Source organism: Carcharhinus amblyrhynchos, chromosome 11, assembly GCF_965287045.1.
Source record: "Carcharhinus amblyrhynchos chromosome 11, sCarAmb.v2.hapA, whole genome shotgun sequence".
NCBI lineage: Eukaryota > Metazoa > Chordata > Chondrichthyes > Carcharhiniformes > Carcharhinidae > Carcharhinus > Carcharhinus amblyrhynchos.
In genome coordinates, this window is record NC_137334.1 from 21399950 (window position 1) to 21422107 (window position 22158).

At 40.4% G+C, this 22158-nt stretch overlaps 1 protein-coding gene across 12 annotated transcripts in view; it reads right to left on the minus strand.

Moving 5' to 3' along the window:
• Positions 1-736: 736 nt before the first annotated feature.
• The window catches only part of hdac4 (histone deacetylase 4), a 399164-nt gene continuing 377742 nt past the window's right edge, over positions 737-22158 (minus strand). For all 12 annotated transcript variants that reach the window (XM_080198750.1, XM_080198749.1, XM_080198751.1 and 9 more), the window contains 5 exons: positions 17594-17712; positions 16834-16967; positions 8598-8682; positions 4683-4833; positions 737-4472 (listed from right to left, as the gene is read on the minus strand). In XM_080198750.1, the coding sequence (XP_080054876.1) occupies positions 4433-4472; positions 4683-4833; positions 8598-8682; positions 16834-16967; positions 17594-17712 (529 nt within the window). In that variant the 3' untranslated portion in view covers positions 737-4432. The remainder of the gene's footprint in view (positions 4473-4682; positions 4834-8597; positions 8683-16833; positions 16968-17593; positions 17713-22158) is intronic.

The following is a 22158-nucleotide window of genomic DNA, read 5'->3' on the forward strand; positions in this document are numbered from 1 at the left end:
ACCCGCTGGTAAAGAACCTACCCCTGACATCCGTCATAAGCGAGGAAAAGGAGACAGCCAAGGATAGAAGCAAATTACTGTGGATGCTGGAATCTGAAACCAAAAGAGAAAATGCTGGAAAATCTCAGCAGGTCTGGCAGCATCTGTAAGGAGAAAAAAGCTGATGTTTCGAGTTCAGGTGACTTTGTCAAAGAATAGATCCTTTGGGAATTTCACAACTTATACATATGAAATCAGTCACATCTCACACTAATAGGTTACTTATTTTATTAGTCACAAATAGGCTTACATTAACGTGTCAATGAAGTTACTGTGAAAATCCCCAAGTTGCTACACTCCGGCACCTGTTCGGGTACGCTAAGGGAGAAAACTGGAGCGCCCGGAGGAAACCCACGCAGATGCGGGCAGAACGTGCAGACTCTGCACAGAGAGTGACTAGCTGATCGCTATTGCTGGAAACCTACTTTTTAGGCCCAAATGAAGTTCAATGTTGTCAACAGAAGAGGTCAAACTTGAAATTCATAGTAAGAACTTGGTTGCAAACAGCACCAATTACTATACATCCAGAATTCAGATATCTATTAGCTAAATAAAGAAAAATATTTACTAACGTGGAACATGGCGATGACCTTCTCCCTCCTGCTTTAACTTTCAGCCGCACATTTTATTCAGCAAGCAATTAGCAACCAGAGAATTCCAAAAGGTCACCAAGGAATAAGGAAGACACATCTTTAAATGTGATGTTGTAATTAGTTTTATTTACACCACAATAGCAAGTTGTCATAATGTGGTACAAAATACTGGACTCCTAATAAAGTCAAAAATGAAGTCTGTACTGTCAAGGAGATACACCGTTGGTCAGTTTGAAAGTCTGACCCATTTCAACAGGCAAATGAAGACCATCAAAAGCTACCACAATAAGGCTATCACCAATAAAGTAGGTCCATATAATAATTGATTGTGGCTAAAATACAGAAAATCAGTTCACTGGTACTGATAACAATGGTGGTGTCATTTTTTTTTGAGTGTGGATAGGTACAAAGAAGGTTAAAATATAGTTACAACTTCCATTACTACATACCTGAAATAAAAGTGTTTGGATGAACAAACTTTAAAATCCATCTCACACATTTTTCATCCCCTCCAACTGGAAAAGAAACAAAAGGCGCCTCCACTATGGAGCACAAAATGTAATACACCGTAACGTGATACTTTGTCGTCAATATCAAAACACGGAGGGAGGTGTGGCGGACAGGTCGCCATCACTCCTGCTTCGTAACTACAATACTGCCCCCCCCAAAAAAAACCTCTCTTTGTAAATATTCATCCACATCGATCACAATACACAACTGCTAAGTGGATTACCGCTACACGATTTATGGTGGCAGAGATAAAGAACAGCTGCGATGAAAGGTTAACTGTTTATGATCTTAAATACTTAGTCCAGAAAAAAATTGCTGGTCTCTAAAGGGTCGACCCCAAGAAGACACAGGCAGTTAACAGTTTTACAATTTTTTTTTGCTGTGTGTTCTTAAAATTTTATATGCAGATTATGCAATATTCTACTGGTAATGACACAAGTGCTAGTTTTTTTTGTCAAATTTAAGTATCAATTTATAACAGTATTAAAGAGTGATATTTGAAGATATTTCAATAAGACAAGAGGCATCTCCTTCTGAGGTTTACTAATATGTTCATCAGAAAAAAAGTCAAAACCTCATCTGTAGACGCCAAGAAGAAATAATGCGAAACCTGGTAAGCCGCCCTGGAAATAACTTTGCGAATTGCGTGCATACCTGTACAGAACAAATGGTATCTCTGCTGTGGCACATGCAAGCTCACTATCTTCCATTGAATGAAAAAAAATAAAACACAGTTCAATGCCCCTTAAAAGGAAACAAACCAATGGGCCCTCTTAAAACAATGTTTAAATTCACCTTATCAAAAGAAGGAATGAATACATAACTCCACTTGTTTAAAGGAATGTTTAACATCAAGAGTAGATGCAAACAGTTTCTTAAAAGTCACAGAATTGATGTGTTAATTGCTTTGCAATCAAACATACATAATCCCATAGAAAGTGTGGAACACTGTCTTAAAGATTACAGCTGGTTATATTTTATGTTGTGTAAATCTGTTTTAAAACAAAAATACAGTAGTGCCCTTATTCAGTGTTGTCAAACATCTCACACACGCACACATGCTCCACATACTCCTCACAGCGCTAAATTCATTAAGCTTCAAGCAGCCATTACAAAAGGAGGAATGAAAACCATTTACTCACAGAGGAAAAAGTTACTAGTTAATGACCCCCATGTCAGTTGTCCCATAAATTCCGGAGTGAGCGTGCTTGTGTACATTAACAGATGGCAGGACAGTGCACCTCCTCTCCCACACTCCAGTGATAAGCTGTTTTACAACTCGAGCTTCAACTAGCATTAGTCACATTCTGCGGCCAACCCAAGCACCTGCAGAATAGAGTCAAGCCCGGGCCCAAGACCAAGCGCCTTCCACCCCTGTCAATAGCTGATAAGCACAGCTCGCAGGCACATACCGTAAAAACAAATCAGTCTTTGGACAAAAACACCATCACAACCTTCCTTCCTTGGTTTCAGAGTGATGCAACTGAAAACCTTAATGCTTACCTCCTCCTTAGCAAACGGCAGCCTTCTGCAGTGCAACCAGTTACAAATATCAAATATAGTATCACTGTAGTATTACTCATATTTAAATGGGTATGATATCACCTTGCAATACTATTCTTACAAGACTTCATTTATAAATCTACTTAGAACAGATCATATAGTAATATACACCAACTGGAATCATTACACAATGTTTGAACAAGATCCCTCACTCCAGGTTCCTTCCTCCTGAAAAAAACTCCAGTTCACGTCTTTAAACTACGCTCCGTGTTGGAAAACAAAAGAAGGAAAATTAAAATTAGACTGGAACCGAGGAGTAATCACAAAACAAAAGTCATAAAAAGAACGGAAGAATTTCAGCAAAATATCAGTGGGAAAGGTAACTGGAATTCTTACCAAAAAAGTAACTTTAAAAAAAAACAAGTTATTAGGTCTTATGAAAGATGGTTTAAAAACTTGTAAAGATTTCTTTGTATAAAAGTAGATATTATTTTGTTAAATGGTTTACCAGGAGTAAAAATAAACACAAATAAAAAAAAGTAATGATTAAGGTAGTTGCCAAGTGACTTAAACATATTGGCTTACCACAAACATTCATAGTGAGGTATGCCTCTAAGTGTCCATCTGTTCCCATCTTCAACTAAAAGCCATCACTTTCCCTGTTAAGTGCCCACCTAATAAAAATCAAACTTGGTCTGCTAAGAAAATGTTTATACATGATTATCTTCTGTACTATTAACAAATTACCTGGGCTTCTTGTCAAAAAAACCTCTGCCCATCTAATGGATAACAGATTATTATCAGTTTAGGTTTTCAGTTTTTTTTAATTAGAAATGAGGGCCACGGAAGTGGACGTCTGGAAAAAAATCCTGTAATCATGCTTTTGAGTAACATTCCAATCTTCAAACATGTTTACCAGTCGCAGTTCAACCTAACACATGCTTTGTTATTGGTTGATTCCCTATACTACTGTGTTATAATAACTCACCAGAATAAGTAAAGCAGGTCCCTAATGACAACCTGCTAATTTCCAACAGTATGTCTGCCACTCTGGACTGGCAACTACCTTAAAATAGGTTAGGATTTGTTTGGAAAAAACAGCAAAAATTGGTACTCCGACAGGGTAGGAAAATCCAGGCAGAGACCCGATCTCAGATATTTTGTTTTGTTTTTGCACGCATGCCAGAAAACACAAGGCTTCTTCACCACCATATTTCCACGTAACAATAGTGGAGGAATCATTTCCACACTTTTAAGGCATTGTTCCTCAATTCAAAAATCAGCAACCATCTTGTTGATAAAAAGGCACAAACACTCATGTCTTTGTAGGGATTCTTAGGAAAACACCCCCTCAGTTCTCTTCCATTCTGGTATAGTCTTTCTCTCCACACTGTAAATGTTCTCTGGATAATTACTGTACGCCACATGATTTTGTTGAGATTACAATCAATGCATCTGGACTTCGTAGATGGCATTAAATCCTTCGCTTAAGGACAAGAACATTACAAACAGTGGTTGACTGCCTGAGACAGGAGAACTTTTGAGTAGGTAAACTCAAGAGCAGGACTTTGAGATTACACCTCCCTGGTGACTCTGCCAAAGTTAAACGCTGGCTGTTCCACAAGCCTATTTCAGGAATGGACAGAGGTAAAAAATCTTTACGTTTTTATTGCCAGCATTTTTGCCCAGTTGTCCTCGGATTCACCACAGCAGGATGCAGAATGAAGTCTTGGCAGAGTTAGAGAAATAAAGATATTGTGTGCAAAAGAGAGAACTCCAGCTGGCAACTACATAGGTGGCTCCTCCTCCATGGGTTCATCCTCTGGCCTGCAGGAAAGAGAAAAGAAAATACGCTGGTAACTCACAAACAGAGAAGACAAAGGCTCTTTTAGTCAACTTTCTGAGCTAGTCCACACACTAGCTAGTTTGTCATAACAAGTGCTGTTTTCCCAAGAAGCTAACACTGGCACCCAGCTATCAACACAGAAACAAGCCTTGTTTACAGTGTCAAAAGTGAGATATTCCTTCCTGTCTCACCTCTTCTCAGTGTTAGATCCTTGTTTAACACCCATTGACAATGAAGCCATGGCCGTCACTGTGTCAGCTTCCTCCTTATCACACTTCTGCGCCTCTATCAGTGAATAGCCCACCGTAGAGGCAAAGCGCTGTAGCGACTTCCAGTATTTACCTAAGGGCACACAAAAAAGCCATCAATAAACACACGTTTTATACATCTGCTGGCACAGGCCTATCAGCGAGGAAGATGTAAAGTAACTAAGATTTCATTCAATAATATTTTGCTGTAAGTGGGTTCACATTTCTTAAATAGCAGACAGAAGATTCTAATGCAAACAAGTTCAGTGCTGTCTGCTAACTAATTGCAATTTTGGGGCTTACACTATTGTAATAGGATAACTGCATCCCCCTTTATTACTATGAAGAATTGTGTGTGAATGAACAAACTTGGTGGACTGTAAGTACAGAGTGAATTCATTGAAATCATTTTAAAGGACTTAAAATAGATTTTATGGGGTCAGAGTTACAATTAAATGCATTTTTAATCATCATTTTTGGAACTACTTCAGGTTCTCACCAATAACTATTTGTCACATCTGTACAGCAGGAGTATTTTCAATGCAAGAAATTCCTTCTTTTACTAAAAAAATTTGAACAGGTTTATTTCCAAAATGGTACTTGCACACAGTTGTAATGGGAAGATTTTGTAAAAAGGAACTGCCCTCTAGTGGAAATATTAATTATTTGCTTGTAATTTATATATATTAAAATAAGCTAACATTGAAAGCCCTTTGGAGACCAATTTGCAAGCACTTTGGTTGATTTCATTTGATGAATGTAGAACATTTCCTTCCTCCATTATAAGTTTTTCCATACCCAAGAAAAATTGCCAACACCTGCTTAAATAAGCAAGTCTAATTCCAGTTTACAGCAAGGGCTACGCTATGTAAACTAATGATGCCACAATGTCATTCCTAGTCCTACCTGGTGTCACAGTAGGTTGTTACATAAATGACATCACTAGAGTAGCTTCTCTGGTTCAGTTTTGACCGTGAGGTTAATGGCATCAAATAGAAGAAAACTGAACCAGCTTCAATTTAAACTTTAATGCAGGCAGCTCCTGGAACATGTCCTGAGAGCGAAGAGACTTATTTGGCTTATCTGTTTGATTTAAATAAGCAAACTTAAATAATGCAAGTGCAATATTACAAGGTGGTTGGGAGCATCTATCGGTTTGTCTTAAAGAAAAAATTAAATACACAAGGTTTTGTTGATATACAAATTAATCTCAACATTTTCAGCAATGCTAAATGTACTACCCCTCAGTATTTGTCAAGTGTTTAAACAACCTAATCCAATTCAAACTTTATGATAATTTCTCGCTTAAAAGAGGCAGCATGGCGGCATACTGCTTAGCACTGTTGCCTCACAGTGCCAGGGACCTGAGCTCGGTTCCCTGCTTGGGTCACTGTCTGTGCAGAGTTTGCACATTCTCCCCGTGTCCGCGTGGATTTCCTCTGGGAACTCCGGTTTCCTCTCACAGTCCAAAGTTGTGCGGGTTAGATGGATTGACCATGCTAAATTGTCCCTTAGTGTCAGGGAGACTTGCTAGGGTAAATGCACGGGGTTAGGGGGGTAGGGCCGTGCATTGTAGGGATTCTATGATTCTCTAAAACCCTCAAATTGATTTGTCATCTACACTCAGAAGTATAAATAATAGTCATTTCTTAGCTTTTAGTTATTCCTCCCATCACAAGTGATATTTACTTATAATTTCAGCTGCTGTTCAGACATATTTTGAGAGGTTTAAAAAATAACTTTTCCAAAGAAAGAAAAGATTCAATGGCTGCCACAAGCCATCCGATATTCCAAGTTGACTAGTTTGCGGGAAGTTCCAATGTGAATTACCATTTAGACACACCGTACTCCCTTCCAATAAATTTCACATCTGCTGATCCATAGAAACCCAACAATGCAGAAATAGGCCATTTGGCCCATCGAGTCTGTACCAACATTCTGAAACAGCATCCCACCCAGGGCCTCCCCTCCACCCTATCCCCATAATCCTGCACATTCACCATGCCTAATTCACCCAACCTGCACATCTTGGGACACTAAGGGTCAATTCAGCATGGTCAACCCACCTAACCTTCACATCTCTGGACACTAAAGCTACAATTTAGCATGGCCAATCCCCTTAACCTACACATCTTTGGATTGTGGGAGGAAACCCACGCAGACACAAGGAGAACGTGATATCAAGAACTACTTCAAAAGGTTTACTGAAAATGTACTGGACCGTACATTTGTACTTCTGTAAGGTTACCTCTCAAGCGAGAGTAGAACGTCTACCAGGACAATAGTTACATGGAAAGGTGTTCTTCTGGTCTCATCAAGATGGATAATGAATAATTCTGCAGCAAATGGCTGAACGTGATAGGCCATGGGACAATAGCTACAATCTATTCAGATATCAGCTAAGCAAATACATTCTGATGTTATAATGGGGAGAGAGAGCATTGAGTGGGGTAACCGTTCTTTGACTGTCTTTTAATACAGCATGCAGTCTGTCAAGAAGAGACTCAAAAAACCTGCAAGTAGCAATGACCTCTCTTGCTTCCCCTTCCCCCAAAGATCAGGACCCTATTTCTATACATTTTAAAATTCAGCACAGATAGCAAATTTCCATCAAACGGAATCCGGGAAGCAAAAATCATCTGCTTGAAAAAGCGGATTAAGCTTTAAAAAGAAATCGCCTTCAGCAATTGTAGTTCTATATGGGCTTCAACTCCTGATTTTCTGAAGAAAAATCTGCCGCAGCCAGATTCCAGAAAGGACTATTAACAGAACTCCAATTTGGCTAAGAAACTAGCTTCTACCGCATAGTTAGTAATTCTGCATGCATGCGCATAAGCGTGAGGGAGCATGTGCGAGTGTGCAAAAGAGCATGCGCGTGTTGTGAATGTTGGATGCGGGTTCACCTTCTAAAATGTTTTTCACATCTTGAGAAGGGTGCGTTTTTAACTCGACAGAAGCTGAACCCGTTATTGTTTTAAACGCAATGAAGTGTGACAGATCAGTTTTTTTTGCAATAAGTACAAAAATAGTTCAACATAGAACGAGTAAATATCTTTATCCTCTCTAAATTCACACAAAACCCTGCCACTGTCAGACTTGATGCGGTATCAGAGGAGAATCATTTCCATCCCTCAAGTGGCCGGAAGATAGGAAATGATGGGGCCAGGCTGGGCTGATGGTTGCTTTTTCTCTGCACTCCCTCTGAAGGGAGCTGAAGAGGTTTGTTTCATATGGTCAGCGGAGTTCATAGAATCCACTCATGGAGGTCACGGGCAGAAAGCAGAATTTTATCACTCCAACACATGCAGATTAACTTGTCACACAATTACACAGCTAAAGTATTGATATTTCCCTATTGTCTTTCAAATGTGGAATACCATTTTGTTAATAAATGTTTAAGCATTTTTCCCCCTTTTAACGTGGCCAATTGTTTGGAGTATGGCAAGGTTTCAGATAAGCGAAAAAGAAATTCTCAGCTTTTCGATATTAGTTGACAACACGCCTTGTAAAATTCTGCCCCGACGCAAAGGGGTGCGAACTCAGTCTCGCTAGGACACTAAAGGCTGCGAAGGAAGGTCTGGGGCTCATTACTCACTTTCCCCTAGCTGCAGAGAAACAGAGCTTGCTGCCAGATGCTTTATGTATACCAATATTCAGTGACATTCTGTGTGCGCATGACATCATCATATTTAATCTGATTTTTCTTTCCTTCCGAGGAAAAGGAAAGCTTTGAAGTTCAGCACAAGTGCGTCTGACCCACCACTAAATCAAATATCTTAAACATTAGTTAATTCAATGCAGTCAGTTACAGATACAACAGCAGAAAACCGGTATCGTCCTGTTGCTTTCCACACTCACTTTGTATTTCGATTACATTCTCAATAGAACGGACAGCATTGGGATTTGGTCTTTGTTGTAACACCTCTTGTGTGAATGGCTCAAGCTGAAAAGAAATCAAAAAACAATTAACTTTTGAATGAAAAGTGCAAAACCTTTGGTGCCTTTCTTTTATTAAAGTGCAGAAACGTATTTTGCTGTTTGATGCGCAAAAGTACAAGTGCACCCTAACACGGCAAACCTAAATGGGAACGACAAAACTCTCTCTACACCAAATGGTTCTGTAGTCTCTAGATTTGTAATGTGTATACAGGAGTGAACAGCAAGGCAACTGACAAATATGTCCAAATATATCACTTGGAAAAACATATGCTTCGAGTTTTAGAGATGAGGGGGGCCTGCTTTCAGAGAAACCGGTCAAATCCACAGTGCAGGGAAATCTCAACAGATCTGGCAGCATCTGTAAGGAGAGAAAAGACCTGATGAGATGAACCTTGGTCAAAGCTAAAAAGGCATAGGAAGTGGGAGATATTTATACTGCCGGGTGAGGGAACGAAAGATGAAACCAGGCGAGATGTGCTAATAGCAGTCCATAGAGGGAATAAAGGGTGTGAATGGCCAAATGGCAGAGAAGCTGAAATCAGAGAGTAAACTGTGACAGATAAAGATTTTTTTTGGAGGGAAGAGGAGGAGTGGGGGAGAGGTAAAATAGATAAAAGGGGGTGAAAAGGGAAGCAAACGAGAAGAGGAATTCACACTTTCTATTCTCCACCATTCTGCCAATCACATCTTCTATTCTCTTGATGGACTGCCATTAGCAGCCTCTCCCTTTGCTTTTGTGGCTATGGCTCATCTTTCATTCCCTCACCCTAAATCTCTCACTTTCTATGCCTTTTAGCTTTGATGAAGGGTCATCTGGACTCGAAACTATGGAGGCCAGGTCATTGAATGTCTTTAAGACAGAGATAGATAGGTTCTCGATTAATAAGGGGATCAGAGGTTATGGGGAAAAGGCAGGAAAATGGGGATGAGAAAAATATCAGCCATGATTGAATGGCAGAGTGGATTTGATGGGCTGAGTGGCCTAATTCTGCTCCTATGACTTATGGCCTTATGGAAATGTCAGCTCTTTTCTCTCCTTACAGATGCTGCCAGATCTGCTGAGATTTTCCAGCATTTTTTCTTTTTGTTTCAGATTTCAGCATCAGCAGAAATTTGCTTTTATTTAAATCCACATCTTTGCAAGGTACATGTTAATTCCTGAACATGCCCTGAGCCACCATTTCCAACATCTAAATTGTGCTCTCTACAGTTAGTGTCAAAGGTTTCAAGTCACATGCAAGCATTGTCAAGACTTATTTATTCAGTTCTCTGCTGTCTTTGAAATTTGTACTTTAAAGTTTTTAAAGAGAGGACGATTAAAACTGCAATGCTAAACCACTCCATTTAAATCTTTGAAAATCTCAGCAGGTCTCACAGCATCTACGGAGAGAGAATAGAAGCAACATTTTGAGTCCATATATCTCTCATCCAGACTTGAAACGTTGACTCTATTCTCCCCATATTTGATTCAGATTCTAGCATTCGCAGGATTTTGTTTTTATCCATTATACCTTGCTTTTGTTGAAGCACTGACTCTCCAATGATCACCACTGCTGCACTAAATCCTTAATACCTATTTCGTTTTCTTTCTCTCAACTGTTGCGATCTGTACCCACATTTAGAAACAGAAAATACGAATAACATTTCGAAAACCAGGAAGAAATTTTTAAATGTCATGTCATCAAATATGCAAGTTCCACACATTTACAGATCTCAGTACAGGAATAGGAATTGAAAATGCAATAGGAAATTAACAACACAAAACAGAAAATGCTGGAACATCTCAGCAGGTCTGACAGCATCTGTGAAGAGAGAATAAAGCCAACGTTCTGAGTCTGGATGACTGGACAAGATTTATATTGCGAGGGTGAGGGGGGTTGTAATTGATGGGAATGGCATAGACAAAAGATAAAGGGAATGTAAATAGTGATGATAAAGGCTGAGAATGGTGCTAAGAGCGTCCATTAAAATATTGGAATGTGTAAATGGTACAAAAAAAAAGGACATTAATAGAGAACAGTAAGAAATTTAATTAGTTATGAACAAGAGAACTCTCAATAATTTCGGAGTCTTCATTCTCTACCTTTATAATAAAAAGGTTAGTCTGAAAAAAACCCTGCTATATTCTGCATCTTAAAGAGCAATAAAGCAGGAGCTCATACGACATGGGACATGGCAATTTACTATAACTTCACAAAATCAAAATTACAGACTGCACTGACATAGTTGCAACCCTAAGGTTAATAATTCTAGTGCCGAGAAACAGCAATGTAGTCTTGCTGCAATTTCCAAATTTTGGAATGGTTCCAGTTGTACCAGGCAGTTGTATCCTCACTGTGCTTTCTACAGGCATAACTGATGAACACAAGTTAGATGAATGTGAACCAGCTCCCACGATACAGATTCCTACATGGCAGCTATCCATCATTTATACTGAGCTGAAAAGACATGGGATTATTGCGCACAAAAAGAATTGGAGAATCCAAGAACAGACACTACCTGAATTTACATCAAGCTTATATCTGAATGACTTCACTCGGGCTGAGATCAAATCCAAACGATTCTCCGTTTAACGGGGGGATTGGGGGGGGTGAGTAGGGGTAATGGAGGAGGTTAGCTTTTCTTTTCTGTTTGTGAATCAAGGGTAAGATTTCATTTAACTGCTGCTGTTCCTTGGCGTGCAATTTTCAGGAAAAAGAAGAAGGCGGCATAAGAGACACATGAAAAGCAATTTTCAAATCATCCCCACCAATTTACATTTTGGGCTCTGCATGCAATACACTTGGGCAGTAGAATTTTAACCACTTAATAATTCTCTGATGCAAAATAAACGCTCAACTTTAAGCATGTAAACATAGCTCTTGGATGGAGATGCTTTTATGCTAAGATTACATAATATTAAATGAATGAGTCAGGATTCCCACTGAGCCTAATCAGACTTCTTCACATAATGCGGATCATATCAGTTAGATAATCATGTTCCTTGCCATTTTCTCTTTACAAATAAGAGAAAGAGTAAATTATATCAATCATTTATCTTATTTCAAATATAAATCAGTAAAATTTATCAAACGCACTGCATAAAATATTATAATATTTATTTTTTTAAATTAATAATGTCAAGCAGAGGCCTGAGATCTATCAAACTGTTTATCCACTGAGGGCACACCACAGGATCATGAAATTCTAATTCAATAAATTAATTTTCATTGCTACAATAAGCACACTGTCTGGCAGTTTTAACAGTGTCTGAATTCTAGCAGCGTTACGCCAGTATTGAATTCAAGTGAACGTTTGCAGTTCTTTGAATTATTTGCCATATTCTATGTCCAAAACAATTCCGGAATAAGTCCAAAGCAATAAGTTTTTAACAAATAAATTCACCTACAACTGTTTTCCCTTTTACTCTCCCTCAATTAAAAATCACAACAAAAATAAAATCAAGACAGAAATTCGCAGCCAATTTGATATGTATAGCTGTACATATTTTTTTAAACAGGTACATCAAAGTGTTAAGCACACATCTTGTGATTAATTTTCCTTCTGGTGCTGGATTATATATTTTTTTCCACATGAAAGCCCTTGTAATGCCAAAAGCTCGTTGTAAAAGGAATTCAGAATTCAAACAAGAAGATGTATGTTCCAAAATGTTCTGCACTTGCTTATGCTGGAAACATGCTAACCTACTTTACTCCTGTGCCAGGAGGGAATAATGTGCATTAATAACTGTGAAAAAGATATGGTATAGTTTACAGTCTGCAGCGAGATACTCTGTAATCTAACTGTGGCATGATACGAAGCTTGATCAAACACTTGACTCTTGGCTGTTTTGATCCTTAACCCCTCTTTCATAAAATACTATATTTAATCCATCAAAGACCAATTTGTTTCCCTTTTTTACTAAAAGAATTATTAGCACAGGATTTAGGAGCCAAAACTTACACCATCTCCCTTTCAGCTGTAGGGTTAAAATGAAGAACAAATGCTCTCTGAACTGATGTTTGTTTTGTGAGAGAGTCCGAAAAGGAAGTGAACAAATGCTTGACAGAACACAAATGTCGTCTTATTCAAAGATGCGGCGTAGCCTACAGTCATCTTGTTCAAACGCTGCGTGCCACTGCCAGCAATAGCAAGTAGTGTGTGTCAGGTCAGAGTAATAATGTCTCCTCTGCATTTCTGTTTCACAAGGGCCAGGCTTGCAGTCAGGTCAAGGAAACTCCAGTTAACATTTCATCACAGTTTTTCCACATGCCAATTTGATCAATTTTCCACGGTTCCAGCTGCAGCACGTATCCACACACGTGTGCTGACTTCCACTGACATTCTTCCATTTTACAAGCAGACACCAGGACTAATGTTTGACATTCCAGTATTCTCACCACTTGAGATGTGGCAGTCTGACAAACCAAATGTCTGATTTTTCTACCCACCCCCCGCACTCTCTCTTAGCACTAGTCAGGATATTCCACAGTCTGTGAAAAAGTCTTGCACAATTTACAAAATATCCCCTCAAAACAGTGTTGATGTTTTGAAGAAATCAGCAGCAAATATTAGGTCAAAGTGCACAGATTGGACATAAACACAAATGAAACCACTTGCCAAGTGCAGTGATACATGCCTATACAATCCCTGGATAATCTGTAACCATAGTAGAGTGAATTCTTATAGGAGCTGTAATTCTCTACTCAGTCCCTTAACGTACTGCTTCACTCTGTCTGAAAGTTCCATTACAGTCTGTACCTCAGTCCAAACTGTGACATCGCAGGTTCCACTGACACATTTCATGGAATGTGGGAACCACACCGGTCAGCTGTGTAGTTTCACTGCTTTCCCTTAGTTTGGCTGCCTTTTTAATTCTGATTAAATCAGACAGATTTCACTAATTTCTAACGCTTTTGTTCCCCAGCCTTCCCCCTCAGGCAGGAATTGGCAGATCCAGCTCAGCGATCCCACTGTAATGCTTGGTTGAGTTGATATTGTGCTGGGAGTGTCACAGGTATTGGGGACTAGAATACCAGATTCATGGAAAGGCTTGTCCATGTAAAAGGAGAAGGAAGCCATGGGTCAGAGTATCAGGATAAAGGGTCTGCCATTTAGGATTGTGATGAGGAGAAACTCCTTTACTCACAGGATTGTAGACCTTTGGAATTCTCTAGCCTGGTTGTTCAGTCATTGAGCATTCAAAATGAGACTGAATGGCAGAGCAGGCTTGAATGGCCAATAGTCTACTTTTGCTCTAATTTCTTATGTTAGTGTTTATAGATTTTTGCTTTTGGCAGACAACCTTTCCAGCTACATTTTAATTTTTTCTTTTAAGAAAATGTGTTAGGGTGGCATGGTGGCACAGTGATTAGTACTGCTGCCTCACAGCGCCAGGGACCCAGGTTCGATTCTAGCCTTGGGTAACTGCGTGGAGTTTGCACGTCTATGTGGGCTTCCTCCAGGTACTCCGGTTTCCTCCCACAATCCAAAAATATGAAGGTTACATGGATTGACTATGCTAAATTGCCCCTTGGTGTCCAAAGATGTGTAGGTTAGGTGATTAGTGGGATAAATGTGTGGGGTTACAGGGATAGGATAGGGGTGGCCCTGGGTAAGATGCTCTGTCTCAGTGCACACTCATTGGGCTGAATGGCCTCCTTCTGCACTGTAGTGATTCTATGATTATGGGAAAAACCTCTGTTATGGAGCCTTTATTTGACTGGTTTGCAGGCTCTTAGCTGATTGGGTCTCTCTGTATTGGCCTGAATTGAGCTGTGTGGCCGTGAAGTAAGCTACCATGCAATCAGCTTGCTGCATTTGCATTTATAAATCCTTTTGGAACAATGGTCACCAGGATGAGATCAATTATCCCTCAGCACAAACATTTACTTTTGTTTTACTTGTACTGCTTTTTTGAAATGCATATAATCTGCCGCAAAGTGTAAACAGCAATATAATGCTCCACATGCCAACTCCTCCACATATAACCTTCTTGGTAACTGTCCACACGAGCCCTGTGCAAACCTACAATAAACAATTACAAGTTGCGGCATTTCACTTGCAACCACATTTTAGTTTGGGCTGCACTAGCTATCTTTTGTATCCATTACATCAGCCAACAATCATATGAAAAGGATTTACTTATATCAGGCACGATTCTTATTTTAATATTTCTTGAATTCAAGTCTATATATAGCCTTAGCATGGAAAATGGGTAATGCTCACAATCTATGACCACACTAATGCTTAAGGTTGGTTACATCTGGAATTTTTGTGTCGCAAGTTAGAAATCTTAAACTTGTTTGTTGGCAAAATGTATTTGTTATATATCATGTTATGTACCATGCATATTACTTTAGTCTGAAAAGATAATGGATATCTTCAAAAACGAATGTCTAAAGTTAAATATCATGCATCACATTTAGACTTTAGTTACACTATTACACAGCGCTTGATGGCAAGTTTACACAGATGTGCAACCAGATGTTCAACTACTTCTGTGTCAGCTTTAAACTGTATCGTACACAAACACTTTAACCAACCACTGATGTTTACCATTTGGAGTTGACATTTAATGTTTTTTGTGTGTATTGTTATAGAACCGTTTTCCTTAGATGCTGTCGTTCGCTGTTGGACATTCCAACAGTTCTGGCTATGCCTAACTGTGCTTGGACATACAGAAGTACACATCTTTAAATAATCTTAAATGCAGCAAATATGCCATGAACAAAACTTCCAACATTTCAGGTGAAGAAATTTAAGTCATTCTCCAGATTGGGTACAGAGCAACGTTAGCTGTTAATTACAAATAATGGTTAACTGGTGAACGATTTAGCAGTGATTTTCACGAGAGATGGAACTCATGTTGTTGTTAAATGCTCAGTCAACATCCCTGTGCAACTTACAATGCCAAATGATCAGGCACTTAAAGAACATTACAGCCCAGGAACAGGCCCTTTGGCCCTCCAAGCCTGCACCGATCATGATGCCTTAACTGGTTATGTACCATGCATATTATTTAAGTAGTCTGAAAAGATAATGGATATCTTTAAAAACGAATTCTAAAGTTAAATATCATGCATCACATTTAGACTTTAGTTACACTATTATACAGCGCTTGATGCGCAAAACGTTGCACTATGCAGGAAGGCCCATGAGCAGCAAAAACTAAAAGAAGCAAAAAAAACGTGAGTACAACACTGGCAATAAGCTTAGGCTGTGCTAAACTGTAACCATCATCGCTCGACTCTCCTGTGGAGAATATCCATTTCACCAGCAGCAGAATTTTGGAACGAGCAAAGGTTTCTGTATCATGAATTATAAGTACGGGGAAGTGCTTAGAAGGTGGAGCACTTTGGCACACTGACATGCTGCAGAGTGGCCATTCACTGATTTGAGCCTCATGTTGAGACCCCAATCTTAGCTGAGCTTGTAGCAATGATAGTGGGCATCTCGATAGCTCGGGTTTGAGTGTGTTGGGGGGCAGACAGTTTCAACCTCCAAGCAGAAAGTTTCAGAATCGGGTTGATGGATGCAAATGGCAGTGAGAGTATAGGGAGATCGGTGAATGGGAAAAAAAAAGTGTCTTGAAAAGAAGGAATTTCAACTGCACAAGGAGAAAATGAAGTACGGAAATGTTGAAGCAGAACTGCCATTAAACAAATGTAATAGGATATATTCAATAACTTTGAATTGGGTGAACTGGACGGCATGATGGCACATTGATTAGCACTGCTGCTTCACAGCGCCAGGGACCCGGCTTGGGTCACTGTCTGTGTGGAGTCTGCACGTTCTCTGTGTCTTTCCTCCGGGTGTTCCAGTTTTCTCCCAGTCTGAAAGACATGCTGGTTAGGTGCACTGGCCATGCTAAATTCTCCCTCAGTGTACCCAAACAGGAATATGGCAAACTAGAGGAATTTCACACTGACTTCACTGTAGTGTTAATGTAAAGCCTTACTTGCGACTAATAAATAAACTTTAACTTTTAGGATTCTCCACTAGCTCACTGATGCAATTGGTTGTTATAGTTATTTCATCGAAGTTAGTGATGAACTAGTTCTGTGGAATTATATTTCCTTTGGAAGTCTGCCTTCATTTCATTCATAATCTGTAGCAAAAGGCGCACCTGTGAGTTCTTGAACTTGTCAGCTTATAACGTGCATTGATGTTTTACCTCATTTCCAAGTAAAGCAGAAACACATGCTTCGGAGGCATCACAAATGGCAGTGAGATCGTGGCCCCCTTCCAGGGCTAGCACCACCCGGCCTCCAGCCAGACCCATCAGCTGTTTGGTAAGGTAGCCAAAACCTGTGTCAGGAAAGAGGAAATGCAAGAGGAGTCAAAGGTCACAAGCCTACTTTGACTCTTGGCAAGCGATCAAAGATTCCAAGTATTACATCACATCTGAAATGGCCACCAGGGATTACTGCGACTAAACGTATAATACAAGCCAGGTTTAATTTCAATAAATACAATTTACTATTTCAGCTCAGGCCTTTTTGATCTTCTGTTTAATATATGCATTTTTTGTGATAAATGTTTTGAATTTCCTAAAGTGGCACGCCATCTACCTCCTAAGGGCCTCCAGAAAACTGCCCACTTCTCATTTTCTCCCAGGCAAAAGCAACAAACTTCATAAACAAACATCTCAGAAATGCTCAAAATATCTACTCATGAAAGACAATTAACCCAGATGATTTTGAATTTTTAAAAAAATTTTGGGCATTCACATTTTAACATATACTTTATGTTCATATCTTTTTAAACAAAGGCTCATTCGATAACTCAGCCAGTAAACCCCTGCTTCCGATGATGGATTGAAAGTTCCTTAAGATTACTGCCTAGTTACTCCTTTAAAAAAAATTCTGCTCTAACTAAACCACACCACCGGTTTGAAATAAAAGAATAATTCCAGTTATCAAGAGTAAACTCACATTTAGCCGAGACTTTGTAACCTCCGAGGGGGGCAGGGTGACCTTCCACTGCATCAAATCCAGAGGACACAAGTACCATATCAGGGGCAAATTCATTAGCAATGGGCATCACTACGGTTCTGTAAAGAAAAACAAATATCATCCTTAGACTAAATAATTACTGATCTTCATGGTAGTCGATTGCTCTTTCTTTAATTAAAAAGATCAACAGCGAAGAGATCATTCAATTAAGATATAGGAGCAGAACTGGGCCATTTGGCCATCGAGTCCATTCCGCCATTCGATCATGTCTGATAAGTTTCTGAACCCAATTCTCCCACTTTTTCCCCGTAAACTTTGATCCCCTTACCAATCAAGAACCTATCTATCTCTGTCTTAAAGGTATTCAATGACCTGGCCTCCACAGCCCTCTGTAGCAATGAATTCCAGACTTGCCACACTCTGGCTGAAGAAATTCCTCCTCATCTCTATTCCAAAGGGTCGTCCCTTTACTTTGAGGCTGTGTCCTTGCTTCCTACTCTCTCCCACGAATGGTAACATCATCCCTACGTTCACTCTATCAGGCCTTTCATTATTCTGTAAGTTTCAATGAGATCTTCCCTCATCCTTCTAAACCTCATCGAGTATAGACACAGAGTCCTTAAATGTCCCTCATACGTTTATTTTTGGTATTACTTTACAGTAAAATTTAAAAACTTTAGAAGGAAAATTGTGCTGACTCTACTGCTTTTGTACTGAGTAAAACAATTTCTTTTTAAGGTAATGCCTTTGTTGCTTTTAGATATTAGAAAGGTATAGCAGCTGAATTTTAACTCATTTATGTTTATTCAACTAAGGTTATTGGATCAGTCCAGGAGTGCTAAGCACTGGAACATTCACATTAACTCTGCTCAGATCCCAATCTATGCTGTGCAGAACAGGTTTGTGGTGATAATGGGTCATAGCAAAATGGCTGAATCTGTTTGTTTTCGTATACCAGGTGACTACAGTCTGGCCCCAATCAGCAGAACATCAAACCATACCAACAGGTTGTTTTATTTTTGGAGGGGAGAGGATACTCAAATTGGAAAGTTCAGCTGTTAAACAGACAACACTTTCCACCCAAAACTAGAGAACCACGCAAATGAAAGGTATATGTAGAATAGATTCCCTACGGTGTAGGGGGCCATTTGACCCATCAGGTCTGCGCTGGCCACAAGCCCACCCAGGCCCTATTCCCGTAACGCCACGTATTTACCCTGCTAATCTCCTGACACTAGGATTAATTTAGCCGGCCAATCCAACTAACCCACACATCTTTGGAGCGTGGGAGGAAACCGGAGCACCCGGAGGACGGACACACACACACACACACACACACACACACACACACAGGGAGAATGTGCAAACTCCACACAGACAATGTTGACCCAATGCTGGAATTGAACCTGGGTCTCTGGTGCTGAGGGGCAGCAGTGCTGCCCTGTATCTTACAAAAGATCCCACATTAGAATGCTGCACACTGTTAGAGCACCAACTTAGCCTTTTACGTCCACCAACCCCACACCTCATGGACATAACAGGGCAGCTTGCCCGCTGCGAGGCATATTGCACGCTGTGGACCATTGGCTGCCACTTAAGGTCCACACTCAACTGCAATCTTCTGGTCTATTGGGAAGGCAGAAGCAAGCTGAGCAGCCCAGTGGCTTTGACAGCAAAGGTACTTTCTTGGAGGGGGGAGGAGGAGGAGGAATGGAGGCCCCCTGTGAGCATCAAGGGAGCACTTGTCCTCACACCCCAGTCTCTTTAACCCAAGTGTCCCTCCCTCAAGTCTCCTAGCTGTGTCTGCCTGAGATCCCTGGATTGAACTGAAGCTGTACTTGGCTTCTTTCTTTGGAACTGCTTCTAGTGCCAGCAGTGACCACTACTGTCTTCTATTTCCAGGACTACAGAACTGGCAGCCAATCCCACATTGGTTAGTAGTTCTCTGGGTGGAACTTCCTGTTCCTAAGGAGCACTAATAAGGCTATCCCTGGTGTATTATCACTGCGGTACAGCAAGATTTCATGCCAGCGAGGTGCCGACCGACCATTTAGCTCGAGGAAGGATAAGTATGACCTCTTGTAAAATCCACCTCAATGTAATTCCTGCTTGATCCCTAGCTATTTTAATATACTTTTGTTCAAACAATTATCTAATCGTATTGTACGTGCTTAAGATTCTACTTCACTTCTTGCTTAAAGAAATATTTTCTAATTCATCCATTTATTCATGTTTGTGAAAGCTTACAATCTCAGCAGTCAGTGCAAGTAACCGATCATTATTACTATTTACTCTATGATATTTTAGATCTTTGTCTTGAATCCATATCCTTCCTACAATACACAATATTCCCACTGCCTTCTCAGTTTCAGTAGTTCATCATTCCACCTCCAAGTTAGTTATCATTTTGAATTAAACACAGACATAATGGAAATGGGCAAAAACTCATTAAATCATTTTTTTCATTAATTGTGGGACATGGATCAGCATTTACTGCCCATCCCGAGTTGCAGTTGAGTCAAACATTGCCGTGGCTCTGGAGTCGCATGTATGTCAGATCAGGTAAGGATGGCAAATTTCTTTCCCTAAAGGACATTAGTGAACCAGATGGATTTTTCCAACAATTGACAATGGGTTTTATGGTCATCAGTAGATTCCTAATTCCAGATTTTTTTTTAAATTCCACCATCTGCTATGGTGGGATTCAAACCTGGTCCCTCAGAACATGAGCTGAGTTTCTGGATTAATAGTCTAGTGATAATACCACTAGGTCATCACGTCCCCATCTTTACCATTCCAACAGCATGCTTGCCTTCATTGGCTGGGGCATTGAGTTCAAAAATTGGCAAGTCATGTTGCAGCTTTATAGGAGTTTAGTCAGGCCACACTTGGAATATAGTGTTCAATTCTGGTTGCCACACTATCAGAAGAATGTGGTGGCTTTGGAGAGGGTACAGAAAAGATTTACCAGGATGTAGCCTGGTATAGAGGACATCAGTTAAGAGGAGAGGATGGAGAAACTTGGTTTGTTCTTACTGGAACGATGGAGGTTGAGGGGTAGAAGTCTACAAGATTATGAGGGACATGGACAGAGTGGATAGTCAGAAGCTTTTTCCCAGGGTGGAAGAGTTAATTACTAGGGGGCATAGGTTTAAGGTGCAAGGCTTAAAGGAGATGTACGAGGCAAGTTTTTATTTTACACAGAGGGTGGTGGGTGCCTGGAACTCACTGCTGGGGAAGGTAGTGGAAGCAGATACGTTAGTGAGTTTTAAGGGGCGTCTGGACAAATACATGAATAGGATGAGAATAGAGGGATATGGTCCCTGACAGAGTAGGGGATTTTAGTTCAATCGGGCTGCATGGTCAGTGCAGGCCTGTTAGAACATAAGAACATAAGAAATAGGAGCAGGAGTAGGCCATCTAGCCCTTCGAGCCTGCCCCGCCATTCAATAAGATCATGGCTGATCTGTCATGGCTCAGTTCCACATTCCCGCCCTCTCCTCATAACCCTTAATCCCCTCGCTTATCAAAAACTCATCAACCCGCGTCTTAAAAATATTTAGCGAGGCAGCCTCCACCACTTCAACGGGCAGAGAATTCCAGAGATTCACCACCCTTTGAGTGAAGGAGTTCCTCCTCAACTCCGTTCTAAACCGCGCCCCCCCCCCTCCAATCTTGAGGCTGTGCCCCCTAGTCCTACTGTCCTTTCTGAGCGGGAAGAGTCTCTCCACCTCTATCCTATCCATCCCATTCATCATCTTATATGTCTCAATGAGATCTCCCCTCATTCTTCTAAACTCTAATGAGTACAAGCCTGGTTTATTCAGCCTCTCCTCATAGCTCAACCCCCTCAACTCCAGTATCAGCCTATTGAACCTCCTCTGCACTCCCTCCAAGGCCAAAATATCCTTGCTTAAGTGCGGCGACCAAAACTGCACACACTACTCCAGCTGTGGCCTCACCAATGCCCTATGCAGCCGCAGCAAGACCTCCCTACTTTTATATTCAATCCCCCTCGCTATGAAGGCCAGCATCCCATTAGCCTTCCTGACCACCTGCTGCACCTGCAGGCTGGGTTTTTGCGACTCATGCACAAGGACCCCGAGGTCCCTCTGCACCGTCGCCTGCTGCAGTTCCCGTGCTGTAATTTCCTTTGTTCTTTGAATAGCCTAGAAAATAGACATGCTCACAATAACAACGGTAACTGGTGTTCTATTTTCCAAACGTTGAGCTTGAGGATGTTTTAGGGTCGAGGCAATCATATTCAGGAAAAAGTATCTGAACATTTTCACCTACAGATTATGGTGAAACCACGTAAAACACATGGCTGTTATGGAAATCAATCATCTCCTACATGCTGGACTTTTCATTAACCGGAATGAAAGAATGAGAGTGCACAGAACCTGCGACTCCAAACAAATTCTGACCCATCTCCATTTGGCTTTCTTTGCAGTGATGCGAGACAGAGATTCAAACCAGTCCACAACTCAATTTATTCACACAATGTCTTGCTGGTGGATTAGTATGCATATAATAAATATACT